The sequence below is a fragment of the Camelus ferus genome, chromosome 20 (assembly GCF_009834535.1).
Source record: "Camelus ferus isolate YT-003-E chromosome 20, BCGSAC_Cfer_1.0, whole genome shotgun sequence".
Lineage (NCBI taxonomy): Eukaryota > Metazoa > Chordata > Mammalia > Artiodactyla > Camelidae > Camelus > Camelus ferus.
This window is the reverse complement of record NC_045715.1, coordinates 29,360,141-29,380,607: the sequence shown is the minus strand read 5'-3', so window position 1 is coordinate 29,380,607 and position 20,467 is coordinate 29,360,141. Positions and strand designations below refer to the sequence as shown.

Below are 20,467 nucleotides of genomic sequence, written 5' to 3'. Positions count from 1 at the left end.
GTACACTTGCCTTGAGCCTTGTCTCTTGGTCGGGCCCTCTGCTACATGCTTAACTTCGGATTATCTCGTTTAACCCTCACAATTTGGGAAGCTGGGTACTGCTCTTATCCCATTTTTAAAATGAGGCATTTGAGGCTCAGAGAGTGGCTCAAAGTGACACAGCTGGAGGTGATCAGGATGTCGACCTCGGCTACCCTGCAGGTGGAAGTCAGTAAAATGCCCTCTCCCACCCCACCCAGGTCCCCGTGCCGGAATGGTGGGCAGTGCCAGGATGACCAGGGCTTTGCCCTCAACTTCACATGCCGCTGCCTGGCGGGCTTCGTGGGTGCCCGCTGTGAGGTAAATGTGGATGACTGTCTGATGCGGCCTTGTGCTAATGGCGCCACCTGCCTGGATGGTATTAACCGCTTCTCCTGCCTCTGCCCTGAGGGCTTTGCTGGACGCTTCTGCACCGTCAACCTGGATGACTGTGCCAGCCGCCCATGCCAGAGAGGGGCCCGCTGTCGGGACCGCGTCCATGACTTTGATTGTCTCTGCCCCAGTGGCTATGGTGGCAAGACCTGTGAGCTGGTCTTATCCATCCCAGATCCTGCCACCACAGCAGACATCCTCCCAGGGCCCACCTCAGCTGTGGTGGTACCTGCCACCGGGCCTGTCCCCCACAGCGCGGGGGCCGGTCTGCTGCGCATCTCTGTGAAGGAGGTGGTGCGGAGGCAAGAGGCCGAACTGGGCGAGTCTAGCCTCGTCGCTGTGGTGGTGTTTGGGGCCGTCACTGCCATCCTGGTCCTGTCCACAGTGTTGCTGACCCTGAGGGCCTGGCACCGGGGTGTCTGTCCCCCTGGACCCTGTTGCTATCCTGCCCCGCACTATGCCCTGGCACGCCAGGACCAGGAGTGTCAGGTTAGCATGCTGCCAGCAGGACTCCCCCTGCCGCCGGACCTGCCCCCCGAGCCTGGGAAGACCACAGCACTGTGATGGAGGCGGGGGCTTTCTGGCCCCCTCCTTCATCTCCTCCAGTGCTCAGACTGGAGTGGTCCTTTCTCACCACCCCTCAGCTGGGGTTCACACACTGGGGCACCTCAGCCTCACACCAGAAATATTATTTTTTTAATACACAGAATGTAAGATGGGAATTTTATCAAATAAAACCATGGAAGTGCATGTGGGCTCCTTTGCCAGAAAAATCCACCTGAAGTCCCAGATGCAAGAGGGCCAGAGCAGAGACCTGCTTCTAAGGTCTGCCCCCCAAGAAGGAGTGGTTTCTAAGGAGGAACCCAGGGTACCCCTTTCTCCTCTGTGGAAGGGAAGGAGAGGTAGAGCCACAAAGGAGAGTGTAAACAAGCAGCCCCGCACAGCCCAGCAGTGGGAGCACAGAGGGGCCTGCAGGGCGAGGACGCGGGGCCTCAGGGAGAGGAGCGGGCTGCCTGCTGGCTGCTCTGCAGCAGCTGCTGAAACAGCGAGTGGGGCCGGCTGCTCAGGGCGGCCGGGGAGTCCAGCTCCACGACCCTCCCTGCTTGCAGCACCAGCACCCGGTCTGAGTTCAGGATCGTGTTGAGCCTGTGTGCGAGAGAGTGGTTAGTGTGGGAAGGAGGACAATGCCCTAAAGAAGAAAGCTGACCTGCTTTTCCTCCTCTCCTCCCCTGGACAGCACCGGGCTGCCCGCCTAGGCATCAGCCCCAGGCTCTGCACTGGTAGGGTTGGGGCTGCAGATTCCCTCAGACAGTGTGCTACAAAGGGCCTGGGTCAGTGTCTAGAGAATGAGGAGCTGAGCTTCATGGAGGCTTGGACTTTCTAGAGCCCTGACCCCTGGGGTCCCTGAAAGGAAGGGAGGCCCTGGGTCCCTGACACCACAGCCCCCCATCAGATTCTCACTCTGGACACTTGCACACCTGTGTGCAATGGTCAGCACTGTCTTGTTGGCAAAGCGCTGGCAGATGGTCTGCTGGAGCAGTTGGTCTGTCTTCTGGTCCACGCTTGCCGTGGCCTCATCGATACATAAGATCTGGAACATGTGGAGAAGGTTAAGGAGGAGAAGGAAGAAGAGAGTTAGCTTTGGCTGCTACCCAGGCACCAGCCCCTACCTGCCAGCCTGGCCCAGGCGAGCCCACAGCTTCCTACCTCCAGCTCTAAAAGGAAAACTAACTTGGTCCCTTGAGACCTCTCCCCAGCCCACTTCCTCGTGCCTCACCCCTGACATGTCCCCTGCCTCCTTCCTGGCCCTCTTGAATGTCCCTTCCTCTTATCTTACCTTGGCATCCGTGAGGAGAGCCCTGGCCAGACACAGCAGCTGCCTCTGCCCCAGAGATAAGCTCCGGCCCCCCTCGCCCAGCTCACGATCCAGACCACCTACAAAGCACAGCATCTTTACCCTTAGGTTCTGAGCCACCCTCCCACCCACTCCCTGCTCACTCCCTTTGCCACCATGCAGGCTAGGACCTAGCACTCACCCAAAGATATGATCACCTCACTCAGGTGGCACTGCTCCAGGGCCTGCCACAGAGCCCTGTCCTCATACAGGCCCCGGGGGTCTAGGTTTTCCCGAACAGTCCCACTGAACAAAAAGGGCTCCTGGGGGATGATAGCCAGCTGGGATCTGGGGGATAAGGAGAGGGCAGGACATGGGGTCTAGCCTGGAGGTGTGGCCACTTCTGCTCCCAGGGCAGGTTTTAACTATAGGACCAGCACCTCAGGAAAGCTCAGGGATAAGACCTGAACACAAACCCCACTCTGCTCTCCAGTTGTCAGCCATGAACCTAGAATTGTGCCAGCACTATGAAACCAAAGGCCTAGACTCTGCACTTAAGGAGCTTACATTTCACTGAGGGACAAAAAATAGAACAAGCATGAGCTAAACTGTGTGGCACTAACTCCAGTGGGGCAGCAGTGGCTGGCAAGGAATGACCAGAGAGTCTGAATGGGTAGGGGATGCTTCAAGGTTGGAAGCGGGTCTAGAATCGGGTCCCAAGGAGCTATACGGTCAAGCTATAACATAAGGCCAGCACAGGTTGAGAGAAGGAAAGAAGGACAGGGCCAGGGCTGGGATCAGTAATGGACTTTAGGACAGAGCTTCCCTACCTTTTTCATGCCTTGGAACTCAGGGAAAATGATATTGGGGGAATGTGGTTGGTGGGGGGCGGGGGAGATATTTAGCTCCAGGTGAGGCCACCTGTGGCCAGGTGCAACTGGCCCAGGTCTCCAACTGTCCCAAGCACCGCCTGCCGAGCTCCAGGGCGCAGCACCTGGGAGGCTCTGATTCAGGAGGTGATGACTGATGGTCGAGAGCGTATGCTGGGAAGTACAAGATGAAACTGGAAAGGTGGGCCTGGGTTGGACTGACAGTCTTAAGACCACAGCTATGAATTTGGACCTGAGCACTGGGAGCTCGCTTTCCTTGCTTGCTTGTCCCATTCTCCGTCCCGCCTTCTGATTGGCCCTGGCTACTCTGATGTTACATAAAGCCTTCCTCTGACTTTATATAAAGGTCCTTCCTCTAAGTGCCAGTAGTCTGGTCCCCTCTCCTCCCTCCCTCAGACCTGAGCTCAGCCAGCTCCAGCTGGCTGGTGTCCACGCCATCCAGCAGCACTGTCCCAGAACTGGGCTCCAGCAGCCGGAAGAGCACCAACAACAGGGAAGATTTGCCAGAGCCCGTGCGGCCCACGATGCCCAGCTTCTCTCCAGGCTGCACGCAGAAGGTCACCCCATCCAGGGCGTTGGGTAGCCCTGGCCGGTATACCAACACCACATCCTGGAACTCCACGCTTCCCCGGGTCAGCCAGCCGATGCCCAGCTGGTGGGATCCGTGGGTGGGAGAGGGAGGGAGATGGATGAGATGGGGAAGAATGAGGGGCTGGGGGCTTAGATGGTGGAAGGAGGGGAGGGTAACGAGTAATGGATGGTGTGAGAGGAGATGTAGAGGGAATGAGGACGGTGCAGGAGGGATGGAGCAGACGGACACAAAGATGAAGGACGCTGAGAGGAATGGGGAGGTCACAGGGGACAAGAGAGGAGCTGAGAAAGGTGGTGAGGGCCACAAGGAACTGGGGGAGAGGCTGGGCCATCAGGAGGGTCCTGCAAGGTCCCAGTACCCAGGCTGGGGTGGGGGCGCAGACTACCTGCGGCTGCCGGCCCTGGGGCTCCTGGGGCAAGTCACAGGAGTACTCCTCCAGCCGCTCGACGCTCACCAGCATGGCTTCTGTCTGCGTGAAGCTGCTCACCAGGCCTGAGAGGAGGCCCGTCAGGGACAGGGCGTAAGACAGCGACAGGCCTACAAGTCCTGGGAGAGGGAAACACCAGCACTAGGGGAGGCTTGGACGCTGGGATGCATGTGGGGAGGGCTGGGGCGCAACAGGAGAATCCTGAGCTGTGGATTGTGAGCATTTAAAGGAAGCCAGCATTGAAGCAGGAAGATGCAGAACCCAGACCAGCCCACAGGAGGCCAATGCAGGGGAGTGGGGTGACCTGGAGAGCCTACAAGGGAGGATAGGTGGGAGGCAGGTGGGCCGGGTGGGGCGCTGAGTGCAGGGGACAGGGTGAAGCAGGAAAGGGGAGATCAGATTTGTTCTAGCTCCAGATCCACCACCACCTTGGCGAGGGACTCCTTGAGACTCAGTTTCCTCAACCCTAAAATGGGGGTGATGAGAGTGACAACACATCCTCACCAGGAACCCTGGGTGTAGGGTGAAAATGTTGGAGGGACAGTGCAAGAAGTCACCAGCAGGGGCTGGGAGTGACCAGCTTCTGAGGTGATAGTGAAGGGTCCCGGGGTGACACCTGGGTTGGCAAGGCCCTGCTGGTGCTGCACCAGGGCGATGCCTGCGATGGCGCTGACCACTGCGGCCCCCATGAGCTGTAGCCGAATGTCCAGCCACTGCATTGTGGCACTGGCAGCAAACTGGCACCTCTGGTTTAGCTCCAGGAGTCTCTGGTTCTCCTCCTCAAACCTGGGGGAGGCCATGTCATGGTTGCACTGACCCGCCCAGACTCCTTCCCTGCAGAAGGCATACTCCTGGGAGCTGACATGCACACCCACAGGCCTTACCTCAAGAGGAGCCAACGTGCTCTTTCATAGTGGGTCTGCTCTGTCTCAGTGTCCCTTTTTTCTGTTTCTTTCCTCTCTTCCCTAGTGCCCTCACCCACACTCCCCTTCTCAGGAGACCTGGAACCCCCCTTCCTCTCAGTGGTCCCTCTCCTCCCCATCCCCCGCACCTCCACCCACAGGGCTCTGGTCGGAAGAGGCAGACCTCACATACCTGTAGGAGGCCCCGGCGGCCCGCAGCACAGGGAGGCCGGCCAAGGTGTCAGCCAGGTGGGTGTAGAGGGGAGACAGCGTGAGGCTGCCCAGGCGCCGCAGCTCCCGTGAGGAGGCCCTGTAGCGGCGCTGCATGCAATAGTAGATGATGCTCAAAGGCGGCAGCAGCAGCAGCAGCCAGGGCAGGCCAGAGCCCAGCACAGTCAGGAGGCCCAGCAGGCCTGCTGTGTTGGCCAAGAGGATGTTGAGGATGAAGGGCAGGCTATCATCCGCACAGGCCACGTCAGAGGAGAAGCGGTTGAGGACCCGGCCCGTGGGCGTGGAGTCGAAGAAAGTCACCGGCGCCTGGAAGAAGGGGTCAGGTGGTTGGGCAAGGGCAGGGCCTGGCGGAAAAGAGGTGGGGGCAGGCCTGGGGGCAAGGTGGGCTCAGGAGAAAGGCCCAAGGTTGAGAACAGGAAAGGCGTAAGGTTTCCCCAGAGTTTGCGGGCACAGAGGAGGGGCTGGTGGAGCTTGGAGGAAGAATACCCCAGGGTGGGAAAGACAGACTCTCCCATCCTTCCGGCCAGTGTGACCCTGAGAGGCCAGGCCGGCCATCCCTCTACCTCCATGCTAGATGTGCTACTCCCCTGGCAAGAGCAGGGAGCTAACCTCTTTCCAGAAGATGGGGCTTCAGGCCATGAGTGAGATTTAATTGGATGTCAGGAGGAACATCCTGATTGCCTGTGGCTGGATAGAGTGGCAAGGGCAGTGGTCTAAGTCAGCACTCATGGTTAAGTGCTCAGGCTCTGCGGTCGGACTGCTCCTTGGATTCTAGCCCTGCCACTCACCAGACGTGAGACCCCAGGCAAGGGGCTTAATCTCTGCAAGGCTCCTGTCCTTCATCTCAAAAAGGGGGACAGTAATGGAACTGCACCTCACGGGGCTGACAGCAGGACTGAAGCCAGAAGCCACATAGACACCAATCAGGAGCTTAGCACAGTCTGCCTACCACAGAGTCAGTGTGCGGTCACTGCGAGCTATTTAGACTACTTACTATTGGGAGGTACAGTCTCAAAGACAACCCTTTCCCTTTCCCTGCCTTCCCCATCCCCCAACTCTCTGCCTTTACTTGGAGCACAGTCCTATCTTAAGGCAAAGCACCAGGTTAAAGGACTTGCTGAAACACCTCCTACTGCCAGCTTATGAGAAATGAATTCCTTCACAGCCTGAAACGTGGGCAGACAGTGGGCAGCTGCCCCCTGAGAGGCAAGGGAAAGACCCACGTGGTGCTGAGTTCACAGCCTGGCACTCCACAGAACCAGCCCTGCCCAGGTCACTTACACTCTGAGTCTGCTTCTTCATCTGTAAAACAGGGATAACAGAACCCACCTCACAGGGTTGTTATGAGGCCTCAATAAGAAAATGGACAAGAAAGGGCTTTGTAGTAACAACATCGTTAATAACAACTGCTAACTGAGCTCATAGTTATGTGCCAGGCACTATCCTAAGCATGTTTCATGTACTGATTAATCCTCATAATGAACTAAGGGGTAAACAACCGACTACATAAACACATAGCAACAGGGATGGATTTTAGAAAGAGCTCTAAATAAAAACTAAGAAAAGGAATGTCATTTATAAAACTGCATGCACACAAAACATAGGCATTCTGCAAAGAGACAAACGAAAAGATACACATTAACACAACTAGAACGGTTGCTTATCAAGGAAAGGAGGGGAAATGAAAACAGGGTTTGCAGATTAAAAGGGATGGGTCAAAAAAATAAAACAAAAAAGGGACCTTGCATGAACTAAGGGGTGATTAACTCAGCCCTCTGTGCTTGAAGTCCAAACCGGAAGTGACGCAGGAAGAGTCTCTTCTCCCCCTTTATTTTATTTTTTATTTATTTTAAGACAAGTAGTTCTTTTTTTAAATGAAGTTTATTTTTTGCTGGGGAGAGGTAATTAGGCTTATTTAGTGTTTATATATTCTTAGAGGAGGTAGTGGGGACTGAACCCAGGACCTCATGCATGCTAAGCATGTGCTCTACCACTGAGCTGTACCCTCCCAGCCTTCTCTCCCTTTATAGATGAGAAAGCTGTGGGCTTAAGTAACTGGGTTTGAACCCAGGCAGCCACTTAGCTCTCAGCCTTTCCAGGTCTCAAGTCTGTGAGGGGGTTTTCTACTGAGGACCAGGAGATGGGATGGGCCCCCAATGGAGCCCAGGTACTGAGAGGGGGTCCCCCTTTCCACCCCCAGCCTCCAGTCCCCTCACCATAAGGACTCGATGCAGCAGGCGGCGATGCAGGGTGGCGGCCGCTTGGAGGGTGCCCGCCGCAAAGAGCACTGCCCGGAGAAGGGTGCAGAAGGAGTTGACACCCGCAATGGTTGCGTACACAGTGAGGTAGAAACGGATGTCTGAGGAGCCATTGAGGGCAGCTTTGGGCAGTGGGAACACTGAGGTGCTGGGTGGTGGGGAGGGGGCTGTGGGTAACCAAAAGTGGGGCCACTCAGGGGTCCCTTCCCCACCCCCACACCACCTCTCCCTATCTTCCAGAAGACCCAGGCCCGGGGAACACATCCCCCAACTCACTCCCCGCCTGGCAACCATTCAGAGCCCCAGGCCTGCTCCCAGCCCCAGCCACTCACTAGAGACTTCTGGGGGAGAAGAGGAGCAGCTGTGCAGAGAGCAGCCCTGAGGAGCCCAGGCTGGTGGGGGCCGGCGCCTCAGAGGAGCTATTCTTGGCTGCCTTCAGCTGAGCGATCCAGTGGGAGAGCCACCAGTCAGCAGCGTTCCTCGTGGCTGGGTAGGGACAGGAGGGAGAAAGCTGCCAGAGACTCACCTCTTTCGTTCTAGTCAGACACCCGCTTCCTGTCCTTGACCCTGGTTTCTACCCTCCTTCACTCCCGGCCCTCCCCACTTTGCCACAAACCACGTCCTCTCTAGTGTGTGCGTCTATCCTGGGCCCGCCACCCTTCAGCTCTGGGGAGAGCCTGATCTTGAATTTGCCAAACGGGAAGCAGACTTGGGTGCAGATCAGAAGATGGCCATGGGGCGCACCCGCCGCCCCTGGGACTCCCAGAATTGGGGGCTACCTCTTATCCTAGCTGTTGCCTACACCTGGTGAGTCTCTGGGCTTTGTAATGATTAGTACAAGGTGATGGATGTGATGGGGACCTAGGCGACAGGACTGAGGGTGGGGTGAGGGCCTCCAGGGTTTACTCCTACCTTGCATGAGGAGCAGAGAGAAGAGGATGGCGAGGGCCAGGCCCCGGCCCATGGCCCTCCAGTATGCTTGGTACACGTGGAAGGCCACAGCGCCCTCCTTCTTGCTTTCTTCCTGCAGCAGGCGGCCAGGTGTGCTCTCCTCCACCTCCAGGACCTCCTTTGTTTTCTCTGGATTCTGTACTGACTCAGCTGTGGCTGTGAGTATCAGGAGGGGTGTAGGGTGGGGACATGGATTAAGCTCACAGTATGACAGTTGAAAACCTCAGTGTTTCTGAGGGGCAGGCAAGCTTCATAGAAAACATTTATCTACAGGTGTGGTGGTGAAGAGCAGGCCCTCTCCTCTCACCCCTGGACCATACCTGGGTCAGACTCTTGTCTATCCTCAGCCCAGGCTTTGGGGACAGCTTGCACCAATGGCAGGATCTCAGAGGGAGGCCCTGGAAAGCAGCAGGGGGATTAGGAGGGGCTGTCTGGGTATATACCACACCTTTCAAAACCTGTGAGCTAATCCACTTCCCTTCCTCTTTGGACCTCCTCCCTGACCTTCCCTGGCAGGGCTCTGCCATGGACCCCCAGACTCTGAGCAGGACCATCAAGTCCATCCCTCTATGTCTGAAGTCCAATCAGCATAGAGAGATCAGCCCTAGGAGGAGAGTCATGGCCACCTGTGAGCACCCTGTCCAGTCACCTCTCACTACTGCAGGGCTTCCTCATGCCTCATAGGACTCCTAATAGTCTGATGGAGACTCATGTCCTCCTGTTTCTCTCCAGTGAACCTGCAGCTGGTCATGTCCCTCTGGATAATAATCCATCAGAGATTTTGTTTGTTTTTTAAATAAAATGACTGTTCTAAACCTGACTGCTTTCTCTTCTCCAGAGACATGATTGTTCTCAGAGATCCTGGGCCTCTAAGTTCCCAAAGCCCCCAGTCACAAAGCCTGTACGCTAAATCCACCAGCTCCTTTCCCTCCTGTTCTCTGTTCCTTGCACCAGTCCTGTGAAGGCAGGACAGGGTCTCCCATTAGACAGAAGGATGATGGGGCCCAGGCCACACACAGAGCGGGTAGCAGAGTCTGCACTTGACAATCCATCTGACCCTCTTCCCCTGTCATACTCAGGCAGATAGCTCCTGCCCAGGTGGCCCACAGTACCAGCTTGGACAAGGCGCCCGGCCTCCATCAGCAGCACCACATCAGCCCTCTCCAGGTACTCAGTGCGATGGGTGCACAGCAACCGCGTGGTGTGGCTCAGCACTCCCAGGATGCACCTATGCAGCAGGTGGTTGGCCACGTCTGCATCCACAGCAGCCAGAGGGTCATCAAGGAGATAGAGCTCCTTCTCCTAGGGAGAGGTCGGGGCACTGTGGGCACCAAGTCCTCTGGCCAGAACCCAGACCTCTCCTAGACTTGATCTTGATGCTGTCAGAAAAAATGGTTGAGAGGAACTCTGGGGGCTACCCCTACAGCAGTGAAGTAGGAGGTGAGACCAGAGAGTGGGCTTTCTTCAGTCAAGCAAGGCCAGTGCCTCAGGGCCACTGCTCAGCTTTGCTGGGTCTCAGTGCCTCAAGCCACATAACGCTTTTTCAAGGGCCTTTAATTCTGTCTCGAATCTGCAAAAGGGGGATGGGATGGCCAAAGGACCAACACCTAAGGAGCACGGAGCAGGGAGGGAAGCAAACATCCCCATCCCCCCTCTTAGCCAAGCTTCTGAAGCTCCAGGCTCCCCCACCTTCAGCTTACCTGGTAGACAGCACGAGCAAGGGCGATCCGGGCCCGCTGTCCCCCGCTGAGGGTCACGCCCTTCTCCCCCACCTCTGTCTGGTCCCCAGCAGGCAGGATCTGATAGGACAGGCCCCCCAGTATTGGTCAGTGAGCTCCCCAAAACCTCCTACCTCATTTCCCATCCCTCTGCAGGGAAGAGATGGGAGAGCAGGGAGCAGAGAGCCAGGGAGCCGGAGGAGAGTGACTTGAACTTGGGGTGAGTGAACCAGAGGGGACAAACTATAATTCCAACAACAATAAGCACTGGTTGAAAACTTCCCATGTGCTGAGCACTTTACAGGCATCATCTCATCCCATCCACGTGACAACCTTATGAAGTTGGTATTATTTCCTTTTCACAGATGAGACCAAAGCTCAGAGTAAGTACCTTGCCCACAGCTAGTAAAGAGCAGGGCACAAATGTAGATTCCTAACCACTCGTCACACTCACTACCCTGCCTTTTTAACAAGTAAGGGTTATGATGGGCAAATTCAAGGTGAAAGTTTTCATAGGTTTTTAGAGAAGGAAGGTACTCTGAGCTTCCCTATGGCCTCAGGAGTGGTCTTCCCAGCTAAGGAGTCCCCATACCAGAGGAAGCAGCTGTGGTCCACTAGATGGTGACTCCCCTAAGGGAAAGCTTTGTGATTCATCTCTTTTCTTAGTCCCTAGAACAGTTCCCTGTACTAGGAGACATTTGGGAAATGCCTGATACAGAAACAAATGATAAATGGACACAGGATGCCCCATGGTCAGTCAAAGGTCTTCCTTTCCAAGAAGTTCCACATTTACCTGGATAGGGTAGTGCTGATGACAGTCCCGCAGGGGACACTGGGGTTGGGTGGGAAAGTCACAGGAGAAATCTGGACTCTCATCCCTCTGAAATAAGCACTCTGGATGTGGGGGATCTAATGGGCTTGCCAGGCTTCTCTAGAATAACCTTGACTCTCCTGGTGGGAGGTGGGGAAGGCCTCTTGAATCAGAACCACTAGCCAGACCTACAGAGTTAAGCTTCATAGGAAACCCACACTAGTCCCAGAGGCCCAGGGTTCCTCCAGCTGCTGTGTGGAGCACCAAGACACCACCACCCCTACAGGTCCTGTGCAGAAGCTGGACACTCTGGGAGGACCAAAGCCTGGTGGCCAGTCCTGGGTAAATGATGCCTGAGTAAAAAGCAACCCCTTCCCAGAGGAGCAAGTCTGTGACCTGCGATGGCTGGGATGTGGAGAAGCGGGTGGCCAGGTACTCACACTGAGGTCATCATTGAGGGCACAGGCGTCCAGCACTTCCTTGTATAGCCGGGCGTCAAATGTCTTCCCAAAGAGAATGTTGTCTCGGATGGTGGCAAACTGGATCCAGGGTTCCTGGGTGGCCAGGCCAAAGCCTTTGGACAGTCCCCACACTGCCATCCACCCACGTAGCCTGCAGAGAACCAGACCAGCAGTATGGGGGTGCTGGCTCGCTGCTAGTCCCCTCCCTGCCCAGCACCTGCCTCCCAGAAGCCCCTCCAGATAGCTGTCCTCTACATAGGGTCCCCCTTCATGTCACATGACAGCCATGGAGGTCAAGGGGTCCTAGAGAGGCTGCAAGCTCACTCCAGACTAGGAAGGGAAGAAACTGCTCTTTGGCTGCAGCCAAGCAGGTGTCATATGTCCACGTGCTCAAAAGAGAGTGTAGACACTACCATGCTCATTCACTCTCACCTTAAAATAAAAAGGCCCTCCTCCACACCTCTCTGGATCCCTTCCCCGCACAAGCACGTTTTCGGAAAGAGTGGCTGATGCTGGATGTATCCATTTATTTCTTCACTCACTAGTATAGCACTCCTAACACTCTGGTGTGATGATTATGATAACTCACTTTCCTGACTGCCTTCCCCATTCCAGAATGAAAACTCTCCCAAGGAAAGGGCCATGTCTTGCTCATCTTGGCATCTCTGGCCCCTTAAAAAAGTGTCTGCCACGTAGCAGGGGCCAGGTAAGTGTGGCGAAGGGCAGAGCTGAGGGCAGGGGGTGTTGGAAGTCACTGACCTGTGGAGCTCCCCAGCGATGGCAGCCAGCAGTGAGCTCTTTCCGCAGCCCACCTTCCCCACGATGCCCACCAGCATGCCCTGCAAGAAAGCCACACAAGTAAGCATCAGGTCTCCTTCTTGAGCTGCCAGTCATCCCACAGATGCTTGCCTCTAGGCCCCAGTTATCCTGGAGGGAAATAATTCTCCACCCCCACAGGCTGAGCTGTGCCTCATGGACTGATGCGGTGCTGGGCCCAGAGGAACAGGGTGTTTTATTCTCCACTCAGAGGAGCATCAGTTTCATTGTGTGAGGCCCTCTGGAGAGGAGCTGTGTGCCTGGGGGCACTGGAGGAAAACCGCCTGAGAACTTCAAACGAAAGCCCTGAGGCAGGAGTTCCAGAAAGGGGAGGAAGGAGGGAAGGACTCCAGGCTTCGGGGCTTGGATGCTGGGCTGGCTAAGTCTACCTGCAGCTAGACTTCCGATAGCTCTGGGCAAAACGCTATGTTTTACACAGATGCCCATTTCTGTGATTTGCAGTTTAAAATTTTCTGTGCTCCTTTCATTGCTTAGTTATAACATGCTTTCATGGAACTACCTCTCCGTACATGAAGGAAAAAAATTCCTTCTCTAGAAACAGGTGGGCTCCCAGCAGCTCTGACTGTGATGCCCCAATCCTGCCAGCCAGGGTCGACCTGTCTACAAGTGGGCACCAGACCAATCTGAGACCCTTCTCTGGGAAGCCTCCCTCTTTCTGGCTGCGGCCTGTAAGTGGAAGGGCTTCCTGCAAGCCCATCTTCTCCTCAGTGGAGAGCAGGTCTACAGAGACAGAAGAATGAGGCAGATACAGAGAGAGAAGCAGACGGAAGGAGCAGCTCGGCGAGTCGAGGCCTGGCTCCGGGCTGCTGCTGAGATCTGCCCACGTGCTTGCCTGTGGATTCTGCAATTCATCTCTATATCCTTCTTACAAATTCTTGTTGGCTTAAGCTAGCTCCAGTGGGTTTCTATGACTTATATCCAAAAAAGCCCCAACTGACACATTAGTAAAATTCCTTCGAAAAATTCCAGCCTTGTCTTGCCTGAACTAAGAGGAAAAACAAAACATTCAGTCCAAGCCAGAAACGTGAGCCAAATGTGGTAGAGGCAGTTCAGGCACAACTGGAGAATGCTGGGTTGAACGGTGGGGCAAAGGGTTGGACACAGGTCAGGAGAGAGTAAAAACTCAGGACTCAGTGAATAGGAGTCGCTGTCCTGCCAGGAATGTTCTTTCAAGTGCTTCTTTGACAATGTATGCCACAGTATGAGTCACAGGGTGCGATTCCTTTTCACCAGATGAAATAGAGATTATCTATCCCATTTGCAAAGTCCTTCTGAACAGGGGCTGCTGGGGCTCTCCCGCAGGTCCTCAGCCCAGTGGGAGGTGCTGGGTAAGCTCTGGGTCTGTTCTGAACTTGACAGTCCCTGAGGGACATGGAGAGACAAAGGCAACTGCTGGTCTGGACTGGGTGGATGTGAGCAGTCTAGAGACCAGGGAGAGATGTGACTGCTCTGAAGTAGCTGTGTTTAGGAAAAATAACATTCAGAAATGAGGTGTCATCTACTCTCCGATTAGAACCTGCTCACCCAAACCTCTCCAGTCCTTCCCTCAGTAATAGAGCCATAGGGCCATCTAGCTATGATGGGCTCCATTCTTGTTTATCGGTCACTGAGTTTTCAAGTCCCTCATTAGTCTGGGAACTCTCCTAGGGCATTGGACCAACGAACCTTCTTCACTTCGAGGTGACTGATGAAGGTCTCCTGGCTGGTTCCAGCTGGGTCCCAAGAGAACAGGGCTTCATGCAGCTCCAAGGCTGTGGACGGCTCTATGGGGGGATCTGAACAGAAAAGAAGCCACTCAACTTGGGCTTCTAATCCACAACCTACCTGCTTGGTGTGGGTAAACCAGGGGCAAGTCCTTGGCTTGCCTGTCCCATATCTACCTGCCCAGGGCTAATTCAGTCGCAGTCTTTGTCTGCAGATTCTCCCCCAGGATGTGGCCACCTGCTCTCTCTAGATTCTGCTGCCTCTTGCTCCTCCTGTACAGCAACCAAGGGGCTCCCTCCTCTCCTGTGCTAGGTTCTGCCCTCCAGCTTGCCTTACCTGGGCTGTAGTAGGCCTGGGGGTTGTGGTCGGGAAGGTCGAGGAAACGCTGGATCCGGTCCAGGGACACTTTGGCTTCCAGGAGGCCGTTGATTACCCAAGGGAAGTTGTTGAGGGGCAGAATGAGCATGCGCACCAGTGCCAGGGCCGTGAACACCTAAGTTGGGTGGAAGTTTGGGGGAAGGGTTGAAGCATCACCCAACGCTTATCTAGAGGCCTGCGCTATGTGTGGCCCTGTGGACAGGTCTGTGGAGGGGAGAACACAGCAGCAGAACTGAGGGGTTGGCTAGACAATCCTTGGCTTAAAGGTGGCAGAAGTGGCCACTCCAAGAATCCTAGACATTCTAGATGTTCCTCCAGGGATCCAGGTTGTTCCTTGATAAGCACACAGGCCTAGCTCACTCCGAGGCCTTCTCAGAATTTCTAAGTAGCAACGTCACCCGGCTACACTGCATCTGCCTAGCACTGGATTGTGAATTTTTTCCTCCAGGCCATCAGACTGGGGATAAAGGGACCTAACACAGAGCCTGGGCCTCACCAGAAGTAGGAGAGGAAAAAAGGAATTCCTTTGCAGAGGGAAGGGTTAGATATCCGAGGTCCCAGACAAAAGGTCCCTTCAGAGGATTTCTCCTGGGTTGGGAAAGGATAAGGCAGCTAGCCCACCTCCCCACTCCACTGTGGTCTCCATGCTGCTGCCTCCCTCCTACGCCTCCCTACCGCTGTCCCCTCCCATCCTGGGCCTCACCTTGGTGGCCGTGAGCTGGTGCCCCATGAGGACATAGGTGATGAAGATGATGATGGCGATGATGACCGGCAGGGCAGCCCACAGGTACACACAGGCCGCGTCCAGGTACTTGATGACCCTGAGTCGCCCCAGCTCTCGAGTTCGGCAGGCCTCTATGCGGGCCCCCAGCGCCTGCTCCCACCCGAAGAACTTGATGACACGGATGCCACTCAGCAGCTCTGTCACGAGCTAGGGAGAGGGACAAGAGAGCAGTGCGAGGTGGAGTCACTGCTCATGTGTGCTCTCCTCTGCCCAGTCTTCCCCAGCATCCTGGCAGAGGATGTCAAGTCCTCTGAGCCCTCATATGCTCTAGCTAGAGACAGGCTGGAGCTGGAATACCCTCACCTTCCTAGAGGTAAAGTGGTGGAAAGTACAGGGGGTCACCACACTGGAGTAGAAGCACTCCTTCCATTAGACAAGGGGCTAAGGACTATTCCCAAAGCCAGAAGACCTGGGCTTCAGGGACTGGTCGCCAGTCTGGCCCATGGCTTGGGTGGTATGGGAACTATTCCTGTAGGAGTATACAGGTGTAGGAGGCCCAACCACAGCCCAGGGTCAGGCAGGCCGACAGACCCAGGCAAGTTAGGCAAGGACCACAGGAACTCCTGGGATCCTAACAGTCAAATATCCCCAGCCTGCAGGCCAGGGAGGCACTAGGAGCCTTCCCAGGTGGTCCTGGAGACTAGTCTATAGGTGTCATGGGTAGGGAAAAAGGCTTCACACCATAACCAGCTATCAGAGATATGCCCTTCCCTGTTAGCACTCAGAGATATTCTAGTGAGAGGCTGACAACTATGAGATATGGACCCCCAGGCCCACAATCCCCTCTGTAAACGTACCACAATCATTGCAAAACCCAGAACTGACTCAGACCACCAACACCTAAAGGCAGGCCCAGGCAGGAGAGTGACTTGCTCCTTTCCCCACAGCCCACCCTGAAGAGGTAGCTCCCAGGCCTCTCCAAACATGGCTGTGGGGTAGCCTGTGCCCTAGATGAGGAGGTGGGAGACTTGGGTCCTGGCTCCAACACTAAACACTCATTCGGCCCCAGACAGGTTATTTCCTGCCTCCTAAGGTTACTGCTTAAGGCTGCCTGAGTTAATACTACTAATTATTATTACTATTATTAGTAATTATTATTATACTAGTAATAATATTACTAACAGGCCACATTTATTTAGTGCTTACTTTGTGATTGCACTGTACCACGTGTTATCTCATACAATCCTGCAACAATGCTATGAGGCAAGCTATTATTATCCTCATTTTACAGATGAGTAAATGGAGCCCTAAAGAGGTTAAGTGACTTGTCTGAGGTGATTAAACTAACAAGTGGTAGAGTTGGGATGTGAACCTCTGTCTGTCTTTCTCCAATCTCAGCTCTTAACTTCTATCATGTTCACTTCCTCACGTATGGTGCATGGGACGACCTGGGTACTAGGATGCTGGGTGGGGGTCTCTGGATGGCTGAGGGACCCCGAGCAGCCCCTCACCTTAACCCGTGCATCCTTGTGCTGGAGCATCTCCTGGTTGCTGGCCATGATGCGGGTGGCAATCACTTTGTTGACAGGTACCAGCAGCAGTGCCAGGATCAGCCCCCCCACGAAGGCCACACCCACCTGCTGGTACAGCAGGTAGAGGGTGACAGCCAGCTGCAGGGGCAGGCCCCAGGCCTCGTGGAAGCTCCCGGCGAAGTTGAGCAGCCGCTCAGAGTCAGTGCCCAGGAGGTTCAGGACCTCCCCGGCAGGAGGGCGTCTGGGCCCCAGCTGTAGAGCCTTTCGGTACAGGATGTTCAGTACAGCCCCCCGTGCCTGCAGTGTGACCTTCCGTACCTCATACCCATACTGATTCTGCAGCACAGCACCCAGAACACCCCCACCGGCTAGCCCCAGGGCATAGAGCAGGCCATTGCTTAGTGGCTCCCGGCCCTCTTCCAAGAAGCCCACCAGGAGGGACAGCAACAAGGGCCCCGAGAATCCCAGCATGGTCCCCACCAGCTTCAGCAGTCCAAGTGCCAGGTAGCACTGCCCAAAGGCCCCATACAGGGCCTTCCACAGCCGGGCCCCCTCCTGCCAGTGTGCCTGGAAGACATGGGCAAGGTAGGTGGGGTGCAGCCTGCGGGGGAGGTGGCAAATGTCCTGGGGCTGCTGGAGCTCCCCACGGGCTCCGCGGGCCAGCAATGGTGCCAGCCAGGCATAGGAAAATCGTGACAGCCAACTCTCACCATCTTCAGCTACCTCAGGTTCCTGGCCCTCGGACAGGAGGGGCTCATGAGCCCAGGGTTCCCGTGGCCTCCTGGGGACTGCCCAACCAAGTCCATAGGCCAAGAGTGCAGCCAGCTGAAGGATGAGGAGGCATAGGCGGGAGAGGGGCCCTGGGAGAAGTGGGGGCAGAAGTGAGCCTCGCTGGCAGTGCCATAGCAGGGTCAGCACTAGGGCTGGGGCTGGCAGGAAGGCAGCCAGAGCCAAGGCCAAGGGCCCCCGGGAGCAACCATGAGGGGAATGAGCCAACACCCACAGAGCCAGGCTGTGGCTGATCCAGGCCACAGCTGCCACAGTCCCTCCCAGCACCTCTAGCCCTATGGGCCCTGGTTCTGCCCCTGGTGGCAAAGCCACTGGAAGGAGGTCTAGTAGTGGAAAGATAAAGAGTAGGAAGGAGGCTGCGAGTCGGAGGCGCCAGCCGGGACTGCAATGTGGGATGTAATCTGGATTCCTGCGGACAAGGGGAAAAGAGAAAAGGAGGCACATCAGGGCTGACTCAGGGCCCAGACAGATCTCCAGTAACTCACTTAACTAGACGGAATCCCTTTCCTGCCTTGTACATTATTTCCATCCCATTTTGCCCTGGAACCCAGGGCCTCTTCTCCCAGGAAATCTTCCTGGATTAACCTAATCCATTTTCTAATCTACCTAAACCACTTCTGATCATTGTTTGCCACAGAAATTAAAAATTTCAAGATAAGGTTGTACTAAACATGAAGACTAATTGCAAAAAAAAAAAAAAAATCCTTAATTTTTCTACAGATAATCACTAAGGGATGAGTATTCACTATTACAAAAGTATCTACCTAAATTAACCCTTAAATTCACCTGAAGCACTATTAGATGAATAAAAATTTGACTTACATACAGCTTCTATACTCTAATACTATAGCCTAAATTTTCTGAAGCCTCAGAATTTTCTACTCTCTGGCTTTCTAATGGTTGTAGAAGATGCTATGGATCATTTTTGTGACTCCATTAGCTGAAGAAAAACCTCTTTTTAGTTTTGTCTGTATCTTCATGGCTTGCAAAAAACATTTTTAGTAAACAAAAGGGTGACCTGCCTGTATTAAACATCAAGTACAGGAAAACATGCCTGCAGCATTACATATTAAAACACCTTGAAGTGTCATATAAACAGAAATTCATATAAAAATATATAAATCTGTACTCCCCCTGTTGTTGGCAAGGCTGGGTTACTGAAAAATTTAATTGCAGATTAAAATGTTTTGGGTTTCCTTAAAATAGTCCAGTGATCACAGTTATATGGAGGGGTTTATATTTGGATTAAAGTCAACCTTTAATACCTCTATTTCCTAAGATGTGGGGAAACATCGATCCCTTGGAGGCTGGTACACTGGCCCCAAGTTGACCATCAACTAGTCTTATGAGCTTAAGCAAGCCTCTTTCCCTCTCTGCATGTCATTTTCCTCAGCACAGTGACCAGTGAGAAGTCTGGACCCAAAACCCTCTGAAGTCCTTTCCTGTCTGAGATCCTGGATTTCTCTGATCCTTTTCAACAATGCATAAAATTCTGTTAAGTGAAGTGAGATAACCACACTTTCTATTAATTACACGATGGTCTTTCTTGCCTTCTCCTTTCACTGTGAGTTCCTAAAGGACTATGCCAATTTTTAAAAGGTATTCCTCTGGGCATAGATACTTGGTCTGAGTGAGTCAGTCTCACTCTATGCTAACTGACTAACCGACCCTCTCCAGACTTTTGTCTCTTTCTGAATAAGAGACAAATCAGGATTCCTCCCAGACCAAGCAGATCTGAAGCTTCTCTTACCCAAGGAAAGGATCTGTCATCCCTCTGTCATCTTAGAATGGGATACTTTCTGCCCATTACACTAGGGACTCCCAAAGACAGACTAGACTTTCCTCCTGCCTTGTCAGCAGCCAGAGTGAGACTAACTTTAGACATATCTAGCCATACAGAAACTAAATGCAAAATCAAGGTGAGTTTAGCACCTGTACCTTACAGCCCCAAATTCAAGAAAAATTAAGATTCTGATTTTGCTATTCTCGTCTACCAGCTGTTTCCTGAGTACATATGCTTTTCTTAGCCTAGAAACAGAGGTGTCATAGATGTAAGTGGTGAGAAACGGGTCCAACAACTTCAGCACGTTAACCTTTTCACCCAATTTTGCCTCCAATTCATGACAACTGTGTTTGGGCATCTGAAAATCTACAAAAGGGATGCTTTCTACCGCTCATTGGGTCTTTAAGAACGTGCCAGGCGCGGCGCCAAAATGTACTGTCTAAATTTCCCAACAACGCTGAGGCTCAGGGAAGATACGTAATTTGCCCCCAAACAGCCACACTGCTGCAAAGTGGTAATGCTCAGATTTTATTCTACTTTTGCCCTACTCCAGAGACCTCAGTATTCTGGTTACACTGCCACGGAGGTGTGGGGTTTCCAGTGAGGTCTGCAAGCTCACAAGGACAGATGTCTTGCACCCGTCTCTACCCACCTCGGGCTGCCCCAGTAGCAGGCACTGAGTACGGCGAGGAGCGCGTGGGGCAGGGCGCTGAGCACCAGCTGGGTGAAGCAGTGGCCGGTGGTGTCCCCCTCCCACACTGGGAGCGGCTGCAACTCGCTGGTGCCGCACAGCTGGGCCAGGAACCCCTCCATGGAGGCCTCACCTGCGGGGGAAAGCCGAGGGTGGAGGAGGGAGGGAAGGTTCCTCCCACAGAGACGGGAATCCGTGTTCCCAAATGCAAGGTGTCGGCAGGGAGCGACACCCGGGTGGGCAGGACGCTGACCAGGAAGCGGGGGTGGGCCCAGGGTGACCGCGCATCCCCTGCCAGATCTCCCCGCCTCCAACCCCGCCCACAACCCAGGACCTCCCCTCGCTTCCGCCCCGAAGCCAGACCCCACCCGTTCTCGCGTTACCTCAGCTGTAGAAAGGGAGTTGGTTTGGCTCCCAGGGGTTGGTTGGCAGCTGTCTGGACGGGTCACCTGCCCGGGATCGGCTTTTCCCACTGACTCCCCTGCGTACCTGCCTACAGAGATCCGGAACCTCTAACCTGAAGAAGCTGCTTCCCACCGGATC

The 20,467-nt window shown here is 54.5% G+C and overlaps 2 protein-coding genes across 11 annotated transcripts in view; one reads left to right on the top strand and one right to left on the bottom strand.

Annotated features, from left to right (window-relative positions):
* DLK2 (delta like non-canonical Notch ligand 2) overlaps positions 1-1,161 on the top strand; it is a 4,918-nt gene extending 3,757 nt beyond the window's left edge. For all 4 annotated transcript variants that reach the window (XM_006190681.3, XM_032463135.1, XM_032463136.1 and 1 more), the window contains exon 6: positions 240-1,161. In XM_006190681.3, coding sequence (XP_006190743.1) covers positions 240-975 — 736 coding nt within the window. In that variant the 3' untranslated portion in view covers positions 976-1,161. The remainder of the gene's footprint in view (positions 1-239) is intronic.
* On the bottom strand, positions 1,086-20,467 carry ABCC10 (ATP binding cassette subfamily C member 10). Of its 7 annotated transcripts, none has more exons than XM_032463127.1 (22): positions 20,308-20,461; positions 19,886-20,057; positions 16,641-17,859; positions 15,109-15,336; positions 14,364-14,520; positions 13,989-14,098; positions 12,246-12,325; positions 11,466-11,637; positions 10,197-10,295; positions 9,609-9,798; positions 8,817-8,894; positions 8,458-8,652; positions 7,878-8,031; positions 7,504-7,693; positions 5,250-5,593; positions 4,771-4,940; positions 4,113-4,273; positions 3,534-3,787; positions 2,448-2,593; positions 2,249-2,346; positions 1,890-2,002; positions 1,086-1,557 (listed from the first exon to the last, which is right to left on the bottom strand). In XM_032463127.1, the coding sequence occupies exons 2-22, from the start codon at positions 20,044-20,046 to the stop codon at positions 1,404-1,406; spliced, it is 4,473 nt and encodes a 1,490-aa protein (XP_032319018.1). In that variant the 5' UTR covers positions 20,047-20,057; positions 20,308-20,461; the 3' UTR covers positions 1,086-1,403. The 7 variants fall into 7 exon arrangements, 6 of the variants coding, with proteins under 6 accessions (XP_032319018.1, XP_032319019.1, XP_032319024.1 ...); XM_032463128.1 differs by lacking the exon at positions 20,308-20,461 and adding an exon at positions 20,178-20,195; XM_032463133.1 differs by lacking the exons at positions 19,886-20,057; positions 20,308-20,461 and having other exon boundaries at positions 13,989-14,143; positions 16,641-17,894.